Below are 14,157 nucleotides of genomic sequence, written 5' to 3' on the forward strand. Positions count from 1 at the left end.
ACTTACTGGGCCAGGGATTTAGCTCAGTGGTTCCGCCGCCTGCCTCACAAGAGCAAGGACCTGAGTTGGATCCCTGATACTAATAAAAAAAAAAAAATACTCACTGGTCCTTGAATATGACAAAATGCTTACAAATAGAAAGAGAGGGTCTCTCTGAACCAAGAACCTATTGACTGTTTTGATTTAACGTAATGATATTTTTTGTTTCGTTTTGTTTTGGTTTTGGTACCAGAGATTGAACTCAGGACCTTCTGCTTTCAAGGCAGGCAGCAGAACCACTGAGCTAAATCCCCGGCCCCAACCTAATGATATTTTAATCACTGCACTATGGCCCAAACACAACAGACTATTAAAAGTATCCTATCAGAGGGCCAGGGATTTAGCTCAGTGGTTCCAAAGCCTGCCTCACAAGTGCAAGGTCCAAAGTTAGATCCCCAGTACCAAAAAAAAAAAAAAAAAAGGATCCTATCAGAAAGAGGTTTAAAAATTCACTAAGTACTGCTTTAGAAAAAGATTTAACAGTAGTAATAACTGACTTTTCAAAAGTCAAATTCCTAATGAATAGACATGTCAGGCCTGCACAGTAGATACAATTCCAGTTAGCTGGGAGGCTGAGGTAGGAGGATCTTGAGTTCTAGGCTAGCCTGGGCAGCTTAGCAAGACCTTGTCTCAAAATAAAAAAATAAAGGGCTGAGGAGAAACCTCAGGGGTAGAATGGTTTGCCTAGCATGGGTCCAATCCCCAGGACTAGAAAAAAAAACATATCAACTCAAAATCTGTTTTCTGTCTCCTCTCCATATATGTATCTGTGTACATAAGTAACAGCCTATGCTTTCACATTACCACTCCCTGCTTCAATCTCTCCCTCTCACTTTTAGAAGGATTCAACTCTTGGGGCAGGGGATTTAGCTCAGTGGTGCCACCACCTGCCTGGAAAGCACAATGTCCTGAGTTCGATCCCCAGCACCCAAAAAAACAAAAAAAGGAAAAAGGATTCAACTCTCACTGTACTTCACAAATCTTTCCTTCAATTAGTAGCCCACAAGATAGGGTAGGACATAAGAAAATGTTCCAAATCCCTGTGTTTAAATGTTTCCTTTCAGACAATCTCAAAAAAATAAGTATTTTCACATGACTCAAATCATCCACTGTTTTTCAAACTGGTGTTATTACTTCAGTAACTTACAATTCCATAGTGTAATGAATGAGGTGAATCTATCTCACGTACCTCCTTCTCAACCATCCTCTTACCTATTTTTTTTTCCTGCAAAACCCCAAAAGGAGAGAATTACTTTAAAATAGACATAATTGGCTGGGTGTGGTGGCAAATACCTATAATCCCAACACTCAAGAGGATCACTGCAAGTTTGAGGCCAGCCTGGGCTACATAGTGAGTTCAAGGCCAGCCTAGACCATAGAGGGACCCTGTCTCAAAAAAAAAAAGGTATATGGATAAAACATAAGTAGTCACATTTGTCCTCAGAATTCATAGGGGGAAAATTTGTGTTGTTTAATGTTTTTTGGTATTTTGTATGTGTGCGTGTGTGTATGTGTGTGTGTATATGTGGTTCCAGGGATCGAACTCAGGACTTTGTGCTTGTCAGGCAGGTGTGGCACCACTGAGCTACATCTCCAGCCCCTGTTTAATGTTTATTTTTTATCATATCTTAGAAAACAGAAAACAACATTCAAATGGTTCTTATTTTCACCTGACAAAAAATAAACATTTACTATATAATGTATGGAAAACTATGAAAATTCCTTTTTATTCTAAAAGCTATAAATATAAACATTTTGCTGGCAGATAAATTTCTCAAACTCAGACAAATTCTGTATATTAACTCATCTTAATCACTGAGGTCATAAATAAAGATCTTTGTTGTCTTGCAAACATTGGTGTTCATTCTGGAGTGTTTAAAGAAAATGGCTCATAAGTTTTCTAATATATGGAAAGTATTTATTCTGTAAGTCCTGCTCATCTGCTCCCTGCATCCCTTAGGAGAGCCCAGAAAACACTTCCTTCACTAAGGCTTGAGAAATATACTGGTGAAAGAAACCAAAGCCTCCCTGAGCTCTGTGTGGCTAGAAAGCCAAGAATAGCAGTAAGAAATGGTGCTATCAAACTAGGTTCCATGAATTCAGTGGGAGTGGTGGGACCTTGGGCAATATAGGCCAAGTGATAACACTTAAATTCTAGCAACAAGGTGGACATGGTTACCATAACAGGTTTTAAAGTCAAAGCAATACACATAAAAGGTTTGACCCATGGAGAATGCTAGCACTGGGTAACTTATCATGGTATTCCTAGAACTAAAATTAGATTAAGTCTTATCTGATTTCTGTAAGCAGAAAGTCTGGGTCTAACTGCAAGAAGTATGACTTAAATCAACACAAAGGAGATTACTGGCCCACAACCACTTCTCATACTTTAGCTAGTTTGCAGATCCAGGACTCTCTGAACAAAGAGGAAGAGTCCTGTTAGGCATTCTGACATATTGCTAAAAAGTTATGCTATAGGGGCTGGGGATTTAGCTCAGCGGTTTCACCGCCTGCCTCATAAGTGCAAGGTTCCAAGTTCAATCCCTGGTACCAAAAAAAAAAAAAGGTTATACTATAAATCTTCCTCCTAGCCTTCTCAAGAAAACATGAAATCATTTGCCAAAATGACTATATATTGCAGGAGAGGAATTAACCACTCTTCTTCAGGGATAACTGGAACTGGATCTGAACTGACACTAATTCAGGGAGACCTGAGATGCTATGATAGTTAACCTTAATTGGGTCAACATAACTGGCTTGGGATTAGTAAAGCATACTTCTGGGTGTGTCTGGGTGGGTCATGGAGATGTAATCCTGATACATGGTCCTCTCTGGCACTGTTCCCCTACTCTACTTCCCAGCTGCCATGAACTAAGCCGCTTTACTCCACCTTGCTCTTTTGCCATAAAATTCTTGCCTTGTAGCCAGCCAACCATGAACTGAATCCCCTGAAACCATGAGCCAAATTAAACCTCTCCTTCTGTAAACTGTGGGCATCAGGTATTATGTTTCAGCAACAGGAAAGCTAATGAATACAGAAAACTGTACCACAGAAGCAGGATCATTGCTGTGACTATACCTAACCTTGGAATAAAGCTTTCAGATAAAGTTTGGAGAAGCAGGCCCTGAAAAGCCTAAAGTGCTATAAGCAAAGCTGTTGAGGGACTCTGGTCAGAGCTCAAAAGACTGGAATGCTGACAGAAATCCCAACAATAAAGGCCAGGCTCAGAGGGTTTCAAGTGGGAACAGTGACTTCATTGGCAACTGAACTAGAGACCATGTGTGTTACACTCTGGCATAAAAAGAAAACAGACTATATTTTGCTCATGTCCTGAGACAGTGAGTACGAGAAACCACCTCACAGTTATTTCTACAGAGCTAGAGATGTAACTCAGTGGTAAAGCACTTGCCTCGAATGTACAGACCCTGGGTTTAATCCCCAACACCACAGAGAGGTGTGTGAGGGACAAAGGCAGCAACTGGCATAATGTCCATTTTGGACATCAGAGTGAGGCGTATGAGAAAGGAAAACCAAGTGGAAAAAAAAGTGAAAGTTACTATAACTTTTACATACCAAAATAGTAAATTAAAAGTAATGTCACATTTCCAGAGAAATTGTAAAAATTAATGCCTCCTGTGGACCTGGAAAATAAGAACTGGTAATTCCTATTCTATAAACATTCAACTGGCCTATCTGAATCTGTGCAGAATACACATGGACCTTGGGAAATCACAGTGAATTACTGTAAGCATACTCACATGTGACTTCCAGTTGCAACTGCAGTTAAAAATGTAGTTGCATTATTAGAGCAAATAAACACATTTCCTGGTAATTGGAATGAAGCCATTTGTTCTATCATTTTACTAAAGACCACCACATTTCTTTCAGGGGGCAGAGCCAACAATATGCTTTCTTTTCTGCCCTACTTCAAAGATACATCACTTCTAGCCCTCTATCATCATTTAATCTGTAAAACCCCTGATCAACCTCCATTCCAGAAAATACCACATGCTACTTAGTTCTCTGAGTTAATAATATCATTTTGACTGGATCTGGTGAACAGAGAGTAGTGTAAACTTTTAGGATTTTGGAGCCAAGTATGCCATTCTCTAAAGATAACTATTCTCTTTAAAACTGTCTTTGGATTTGTTACTCGTCCTCAGCAGATACTGAAACCATGGCTACCGATTTGCCATGTGACACAAGGTGGCCTACTATAAAATGGTTAATGGCTGACCTACAAATCCATAAATTTGTGCATACACAACAGCACTCTATCATCAAAATGCAGGTGGTATCTATACAACACTGAGTTCAGCCATATCCTGAAGGCACAAGCAAGCTGTGTGAGCAAGCAGTCCAGATTCCCATGGGTCCTATTCTTGTTCTGTGGTGGTACTAACATGAACTTCCTCAAAATGAAACTATTTCACAGCATCCTCTTCCATATATGGTTATACACTCCCAAGTTGCAGTTGGCCAGAATAAAATTTGGAACAATACTGAAAAGTAAAATAGCAGCCATAACTTTCTAAAAATGACTAATTATATGCAATGAAAGACAAATACGAAGTGCTGATTGATTCCAATTCATCTTCATCCTCTCCACACTGAGGTACATTAGAGCCCAGCAGGTTTTAGTTACCTTCATTCTGCCCACTGTACATCCAGCTTACCTTCCAATTAGCCCAGCTCATAAACAGTGACCTCAGGCCTACCATCAGCAGCCTTCCAGTTTCCTTTTTTCCTTTTTATTGATAAATAAAATCATATATATTTAAGGTGTAGACATCATGTTTTGAGATATGTCAACTGATTACTCCAATCAAGCTAATTAACATGTCCATCACTTTGATACTTAGAGCAATTCTTAGTTTCCTCCACTAAAAAGCAGATTTTCTCCATCCTACAGGCTGTTTATTCATTTTGTTAGTTGTTTCCTTGCTGTGAAGAGATTTTTTAACTTGTTGATTCTCAAACTACTAGAGTCCTATGCAGGAATCTTTTCCTGTTCTTAAGGCTTCAAGTGTTTCCCCTATATTTTCTTCTAGAAGTTTCAAAGTTTCCAGTTCTGACCTAGGTCTCTGAACCATTCTGAATTAATTTTTGTACAGAATGAGAGAAATTTAGTTTCTATCTTGCATATTCAGTCTACTTTAAAGAGGCTGTATTGTTAAAGAGGTTGTCTCTTCTCCAAATTGTTTTTGGCTCCTTTGTCAAGACCCAGATGGCTATAGTTGTACGGATTTTTTCTGGGTCATCTATTCTATTCCATGTTTCTTTTTTTTGTGCCAATACGATGTTGCTCATAGTTTTCTTCAATAGCTCTCCTTTCCTGGCAGGAGGACTACATTCCCTATATTTGCTTTAACTAAGGTTTATCCATCCATTGCAGTACTTACATATGGCTGATTAGTCATTTTTCTCTAAAACTTCCCACTTCCTCTTCTACATCTCCCTTCTTCAGCTCCTCTCAATGCATACATGGTCTACTTCTTACAATAAATTTCTTAACCATTAATACTCATAGTGATTCTGACTACCTAATGAAATTTTAGCTTTATATGTTTCCATCTTACAATGCACACTTGATCTTCAGTTACTTTTTACACTATATAATTATTGATATTTATGACTAAAACAAAAAAATCTACAATTTCTCCTAAAGAGAAACATAAGAATAAATCTAGTAAAAACAAAAATATAATTAAAACTATCATAACAAGAATGATGGTGTTAAGAGATATGAACTGAAAAATTAAAACTGAAAACCTGTATTGACATAGGTCAAAGATTTACAGAACTCAAAAAGAAGTCTGCACGAGAAATAATTTGAAGAAAATTTAAAAAGAAATATTATTTTAAAGAAAATCAGAGGTGAAGCCCTAGTCAATCCTCTAATTTGGTAATGTTCAATGTGGTAGCCAAGTGTGATTATTTAAATTTATTTATTAAAATTAACTTTTTGGTTCCTTAGTTACAATAGCCATATTTCAAGCTTAACTGTCACTTGTGGCTTACATGTACTATATTAGAAAGCACATATATAAAGTATTTCAATTACTAAATATGATTACCAATTTATTTTTAAAACTATGCAAAAAGAAAAATGTTAAACTGTACAATGTGAATACACTCAGAACAATGTAGACTGTGGAACTCCTAAAACAAATGACATAGATCTTTAACAAATAAATGTTGTAAAAAAGTGAATAAGAGGGGCTGGTGATTTGGCTCAGTGGTTTTACCGCCTGCTGCACAAGCAAAAGGACCCAAGTTCGATCCCCGGTACCAAAAGAAAAAAAAAAAGTGAATAAGAAGGCAGGCATGGTGGCACACGTCTGTAATCCCACCACTCAGTAGGCTGAGGCAGGAGGATTGCCATGAGTTCAAGGCCAGCTTGGGCTACATAATTACTTCAAGGCCAGTGTGAACTACATCATGAGACACAAAACAAAACAAAACTCAAAAAAAGTGAATAAGAAGAGAGAAATGAAGGGAACATGCTGTAGACATTTTTTAAATACTTTAAAAATCCATCAGCTAACCATAATATATAGACTTCCTTTGAATGCTAATTTAAACAAATTGCTATTATATGAGCTATATAAGAAACCTGGAAATGTATAAAGCTGAGGAATTATTTTCAATTTTTTAGATGTGATAATGAATTTGAATTTAGAGTTGTTCCTCCACATCCATTGATTCCACATCCACAGATTCATCCAACCACAGATGGAAGGGGGGAAGGGGTATCTGTACTAAGCAGGTATACACTTTTTCTTGCCATTACGCTTTCAATAATACAATGTAGCAACTGATTATACTGACTAGATATTATAATAATCCAGGGATGATTTAAAGAATATTGGAGGATACTCAGAGATTATATGAGAATATCAGGCCATTTTATATAAGGGCCTTGAGCACTCTCAGACTGTGGTACCTCCAAAGGGTCCTAGAAACCCAGGTCCTAGTACCTATGGGGATAGATACTAAAGAACAATTGTATGTTCAAAAAGAGAACAAATCTTTTAGAGAGTCAAACTTAAATATTTATGAATGATATTAAATCATCCCAGGATATGAGAAATATGTTGGGTTACAGATGAAACAAGACTGGCCCTAAATCAATGTATGTTGATCTGAGTAGTGAGTGTAAGAGATTCTGCTGTCCTGTTCTTCCTCTTTTTGTATATGTTTAAAGTCTTTCATAAAAAATAACAAATATACGCAATTAATTACTGGATAAAATTAGATAGAAGAGATCATCAGAGAATCATTTAAAAGAAAACCTTATTCAGATTTTTCTTGGCAGAAAAATACAGGTTCATTATTTGGATTTTTGTTCTTATAGTTAACACTGTAATTTGCCTTTATATTCATAATAAAATTTTTTCAAAAATGTATCTAGAGGTTTTATTTAATTATCTTTCCCTGGAAAGTGGTCATCCTGTCCTGTATAATATTTTTCATCTCAAAGAAGTGCTTTTAACATTATTATCTTAAATGGTTAATTGTTGTATTTTACTTTTTCTGGTTTCTGCCTTAAAAAGACCTACAATCTTATTAGTGTGCCAAATTACCATCTTTTTCCTATCTCAGTTTTAATTCTTTGTTCTTTCTTCTAATTTTTATATGTGTTCTTTTCTTCTATATTTTTGCCCTCTAAATCACTAATCAGATTTTCCAGTGTCAATTTTACAATAGCTTCTCACAAATTTTAAGTTTCCTGTCTTATTTTTAGTTTACTTATCCTTATTTCACTCTTCTGCCTTTTAATTTATGTTGGGTTTCTTGTTTATTATTACCATTTTTTTTCCACTTCAGTTCTTGGATTATTTTTCTATCTCAGCCTATTCTTGGCTTATTATTCCTACTTAATGAGTCATTTCTTTTTATGTCCCTCTACAGGTGCCAACAGATTCTAAATTTTATTCTGATTTCCACAGTAAATCATTTCACCATTTTGTTCTAAGTATTCCAGATACTGTTGCTTTCTTCTTATTTTATAGTATTTAGCTTTTCACAACTTCTATTTCATTTTCTTTTCCTTAATCTTCAAATGAAAAAAGATCTAATCCCATTTGTAAAGCTGCAAAAAAAGCACTTGAGTATGAATTATTCTTAGTTTCTATTCTGAAAACCATTAAGTGCTGACCTTTGAGGATCAATGTCTGAAGTCTATGTGGATATACACAGTCTCGATTGTATTTTTTAGCAAGTAGCATGCTATTATAATGTCCTGAGATCGTATCATTGCCCAAGCCACTGCATGGGCTTCTGGCAGATCACAGAGGAAATTTTATCTCTAGCATGACCTGCAACCAAGGTTCTATCCTAAACTCTAGCAGGAATGCAAAAGGAACTTAGAACTTTATCTCTAGTCTCTGAGCCATTCCTAGCCAGCTGTATTCTGAAAATTAGAATATGAGGAGAGGAATGGAGAGAGAAAAGATGGGAAAAATACTCTTCCTAAGAAAGCAGTGTCATACGGTTGAAAGCAAACTTCCTAACTCTAAAGTTGATATAGGCCCTCCATTTCTGAAGTACAGGGGACACAATGACAAGAGAACAAAATGTTGACTATCGAGTAGAATATGGGAAGCTGATTGCATTTCTCATTCTAGTTCTACTGTGTGTGTGTGTGTGTGTGTGTGTGTGTGTGTGTGCGTGTTTCTCCTCAACATAGGGAGAACTGAGCAGAAAAGTTGAAAACACACAGTAATACTGGAAATCAGGGAACATATATATGTATATATAATATATCCCACTACACATATGTATATCCCACTCTACTGTTATTATTTCCTAAGATCCTTCAGTTTATCCAATTAAAAGGAAAAATACCTCTAGAGTTTTGCAAATGAAAAGAATGTCTCTAGAATATTACAAATGATTTTCTCAAAGAAGGAAAACTTGAAGATGGTTAGTCTTGGTCTACAGTCTACACGAAAGTCAATCACCCTGAGCAGGATTCAAGACAGGGCCATAAAGAAAACTTTCTTTCATGAACCTAATGAAGAAAAAGTTGCATTCCTGATATTTGCTAATACCTTCAAGCACAGGAGAAAGTATATTAGAAGAAACACTTGAGACAGAAAGATTACATGGGTTCGAATTGGAAAAGGATTTCTCCATGCACAACTTATAAGAATCCCATTATACAAATTTCCATATATACATAACATATATATGCATATATTATATATGCATGTACATTATATATACATATGTAACATGTACATATAATATACAATATATATAGCTGTAGTGTTTCAATTTTAATGGAAAGTACAAATCAAAATAGTAAATAAATGTCCTTGATCAAGTAAGCTGAGGCTATCTTGTGTAATGATAGTAAGCAATCAAGGTGAGGTTTTTCTGGTGCATGAAAACTGTACATCTTTTCCAGTAAAGGTCAATCTTCCTGATGACGCCTTATCAAAAACTATCCAAGAGCTGCTATAATTTGGAAAGAAACTCCATGACTACCTTTATAATCCCAAAAATTAAATTGTAAAATAAACAGCCTAGTATTAATTCATTATGCTTTTATTCATCCATAGTCAAACTTTTTGAGTGACTAATTTGTGCCAACTATTGTTCTAGCAGTTTAAAATATACTAATGAATAAAAAAGACATAGAGCCTTATACTCGTGGAGCTTAGATAATAAAAAACTTACTATATAGTAAATTTGAAAGCACTTAAGTGCTCTGGGGGAAAAAAGTACAGTAGGAAAAGGAGAGAGGTAGTGAGGCAAAAGACATGGGACTATACAGTGGGTAATCTTCACAGAGAAGGTGAGATTTGACCATACACTTAAGAAAGATAAGAAAGAAAACTATGAAGAAATACTAGTTTTAAAGAAAAACTTTCTATATGGCCATCACAAAGGCCCATAAGGCAAGATTATGATGCTTGCCATGTTAAAGAACTGGCAGGGAGCCAGAGTGGCCCCAAACCACTGAAGAATGGGAGATTAGCAGAAGTGAGGCCAAGGGGTAATAACCACAGGATAAACCACAAGGGGTGCTATAAACTACTGTTAGCAATTGGGCTTCTAAGTGAAATGCAAAGCCCTGAAAGTTTAGATCAAAGGAAAGACTACTCTAACAGATTTCTGCTACTTTCTTCTGGATTTACTGAAGTATAATTGACAAATAAATCACATATATTCAGAATGTACTCTGCGATATTTTATATACACACACAGAAACGTTTATCACAATCAAGTTAATTAATACATAAAGATAGACAATCATAATCTGAGGGGGAGGTTAAGGACCCTTAAAATCTCTCCTGGCAAATTTCAAGTACACAACACAGTGTTATTAACTACTGTTACAATGCTACAGATTAGATCCCTAGGCCTTACTTACTTTAGAACTGAAAGTAACACAGGCTTTCAAATGATTACTCTGGTGGTCATCAAGAAGGCAGACTACAAGGCTCAGTGGTAGAGCACTTGCTAGCAACCATAAGGCCCTGGGGTTTGATGGCCAGGATCATTAAATGTAAATTAAAACAAGAAAGCTGACTTTAAAAGGAGCAAAGATGGAAGCAGAGAGACTAGTTAATATATCAAAAGCAGAATTGTTGGAGGCATTAGGAAATGAGATATAAACTGGCACACTGATCACAAATGAGGAGGTCAAATTAAATCTAAGTAAATAAAATCCTGACTATTCTGGGCTAACTAACTTTGTTTGCCTGCTACCTGAAGATAAGCTGATGGGACACACTTCAGAAAATTTCTTATTGTAGAAGACGGCAAAATCTGAGGACAGATAACAGAACACCTGGCAACTACTGTCAACTCTGGACTAAGATTAATTTAAGAAAATAATTTTCATTCACTGCATTTTAAACAGCAAGTCCAGAAAAAAGAAATCTGTACCTGTTCTAAATTTCAACCATGGATTACTTTTCTTGAAATAGTGGCTAGATGCAGAGACAGTATACATTGAATTCAAAGGTTATGCAGAGGTAATAAAAGTGGGTAAAGAACCATTACCTATTTGCATAACTACAAAGCAGAGGATTTCTAGAAAAACTCTTCCCAAGATAGCTGAATTAATTTTGTTACAAATTTTTTCATCATAAAATAAAAATGTTTCATTTGAAGTAGATTTTCTCTCCAAATACATATATACCATGATATATATGTGTGTGTGTGTGTGTGTGTGTGTGTGTGTTTTATGTATGTTAGACATATATCCCTGAATTAGTATAGGACAATTTTTTTAATTAATCAGGTTCTTCAATAAAATATTAATTAGTAGAATTTATTAGTTATAGTCCTCTTAATTAAATAACAAGAATTCGGGCCAGGGATTTAGCTCAGTGGTTCTGCTGCCTGCCTCACAAGCACAGGGTCCCAAGTTCAATCCCCAGTACCAAAAAAATAAATAAATAAATAAGAATTCAACCTGAGCCCATGTAGGCAGAAAGGGTCCATTACAGTGATATGTCTATTCATGGAAGCAAGAGTAGAAGGGCTGGGGATTTAGTTTAGTAATAGAGTGCTTGCCTAAATATGGTTGCAACTCCTTAGGTTCAATTTCTAACACCATGAAAAGAAAAGGAGGAGGAGGAAGAGGAGAAGCAGAAACAAAAGCAGGAATGAAATCAGGTCTCAAACTGGCATGTGAATCAGCAGGATGATACACTCAGAACAGTTCATGAGAAGAGAATATAATAGACTATTTACAAAACTGTGGACAGTTCAAAAATCAGTAAAATGAAAAACAGGGAAGAGTGTAAAACAAATACCATGGGTAACCTTGAAGTGTCAACAGGAAGGAATGTTGTCACCACAGTCTAATAAAAGCCACATCTATGAAAGAAGGCCTACCTGATAGAAGCTGCAACTACTGAAAAATGAAGTTACTTCCAGGAATGCACTAGCACACAAGGACCAGAGGAAATAAACATCCTACTTTCTTTCTTCTCCCACCATCTTAATTTCCTCTAATACAACCACTGTCCAAACTCAATCAGAAACCAGGGGCCAAGGACCCTAGATCCATAAACACCAGCCTCACAAGGTCAAGGCAAAACAGACACCAGAGGAGACTGGTTCTGGGAGGGTAAGAATGAGTAACCAGCACAAAAGTAGAAAAGACCCCTCTATAACAATCCAAAAACCATAACTCAGTGCACAATCCTTTTCCAAGAACATATTCTTTGTAATATTTAGGGTGCCCATGTACATAAGAAACTAGGACGTTAAAAAGGATGGTTACCAAAAGATAAAAGAAAAACTTTAGTAAAAGAATTTTTTTCTATAAATTTGTACTAACTCGTGAATGACTCTTGCTATCAATTATTTAATTTTAAAATTCAAACACTAAAATTCAAACATTCAAATATATTTCAATAATAAAAGAGTATGAATTCAAAAATAACGCTCTCCTCCAAAGTTTTATAATATATAATCAAAAGCTAGGCATGATGGCACATACCTAGAATATTCCCAGCTACTTGGGAAGGAAAGGCAGGAATACTACAAGGCCAGCCTAGGCAACAGAGCAAGACTCCATCACCAAAAATATAAATAAATAAAAAGCAATTGAAACCTGGGTACATATATTTTTGTCACTTTTATATATTTGATTTTTCCATAGTAACAAACTATAAAACACTAATGCCTTGGAGAAATGTTTAAATAAAAACACAGAAAGTTACACATTAATTCAAAAAAATATAGCTAAAAACATGAAGAATAAAAGCAGACTAAAACCAATAATAGCAAAGCACAACAAATTTCTACTAGTTCACCAACTGAGAAATCTGTAGATACAAGGATAACAATATGGCAAAAGAAAACTGAGGTAAAAAAAGTAAAAATATGTAAGTGTAGCATATAATGGCATAAACACAAAATATATGAAAATAGAAACAGCAAACATAATTCATTTGCCAGCTGTTTTTGCTAGACCCCAAAATATTTCCACCTAATATAAGACTTGTATAGTTCATAATCATATTACATGGACTAATACTAAAACCAAAATATTTTATCTAAGCACTCTTAACTAGATACTGTATTTGTAGGTGGTAGCAGGAAATGCAGGTGAAAACCAGCTTAGAAAGCAACAGTATAGAATATGCACTGTGTTATAGCCTGTGTCCTACATAACCTTTTGAATGCATGACCTTTAAGTTGCTGAAGGTTGCCTCAGAATTTGGCTCAGTTTGATGGAAACATCTGTTCCCCTTGCAGGTATACTGTAAGGACTTTTTTCTCAGTTGGATTCAGAACACAGCCAGTGAGCCCTTGTCTGTCCAATCACACGGATCCAACACTTGTAAATCAAGTTCTGGGAGGACAACAGCAGGTCCACACTCCGTCACCCTTTCTCAGCCAGCTAGGCCAACTGACTGCTGTGAGATCTGCTCTTATCATGTCATCAAATCAAAACATGTTGAGATGAGGGACTATAAGAGGCATCTGCAGAATTCCCAAAATGTAGTGACTTTGGAACATTGACAGATGCATCTGTCATTTTATACCTTCAACGAACCTGATGTCCACTGGCCCGACACAGTAAAGCTGTCCAAGATCGATTCTAATTCTTTCACATTATTTTCACATGTCTCTACTAGGAAGGCCTGGTGCTTCTTAGCCTTTAAGAAAAAAATTACACATAAGAAGGTCACATATTATAAAGGCTGAAGATTTTAGCATAAACATATATAGCACAATTAAATATAAATGAGATATTAATTACTCCATTCAAATCTACTATTAATAAATCCTCTGCCTTAATCATATCTTTTACTTGGCTTAATGTAATACTGGGATCTAATTTACTAAGGATGGAGTGCCATGCACTATTCTAAGTATTCTACACTTAGTAATTTTTTAGCCTCACAATAACTCTGATAAAAAGATAAGAAGTTTTCAGACAAGAAAACAAAGACAGATGAATTTAGGAACACTTTAAAAACTCATGTTGGAGGGCTGGGGATTCAGCTCAGTGGTTTTGCCACCTGCTGTGCAAGCGCAAGGACCCGAGTTCAATCCCCAGTATCAAAAAAAAAAAAAACTCACGTTGGGTCGGGGATTTAGCTCAGTGGTTCTGCTGCCCGCCTTGTAAGGTCCCGAGT

General features: G+C 36.0%; 1 protein-coding gene across 19 annotated transcripts in view; it reads right to left on the bottom strand.

The window, feature by feature from the left end:
* Ccdc171 (coiled-coil domain containing 171) overlaps positions 1 to 14,157 on the bottom strand; it is a 361,174-nt gene that overhangs the window by 244,854 nt on the left and 102,163 nt on the right. For 18 of the 19 annotated variants that reach the window (XR_015440062.1, XM_087183886.1, XM_087183887.1 and 15 more), the window contains one exon: positions 13,572 to 13,674. Coding sequence is in view for 17 of the 19 variants with exons in the window: in XM_087183886.1 (XP_087040012.1) it covers positions 13,572 to 13,674 (103 nt within the window). In the remaining 2 variants the exon portion in view is untranslated. Of the gene's footprint in view, positions 1 to 13,560; positions 13,675 to 14,157 lie in introns of those variants that run through there. The other variant, XM_087183895.1, reaches the window with a different exon arrangement.

Source organism: Heterocephalus glaber, unplaced genomic scaffold (assembly GCF_053883595.1).
Source record: "Heterocephalus glaber isolate CG9 unplaced genomic scaffold, H.glaber_assembly_v1.0 deba00001481, whole genome shotgun sequence".
NCBI lineage: Eukaryota > Metazoa > Chordata > Mammalia > Rodentia > Bathyergidae > Heterocephalus > Heterocephalus glaber.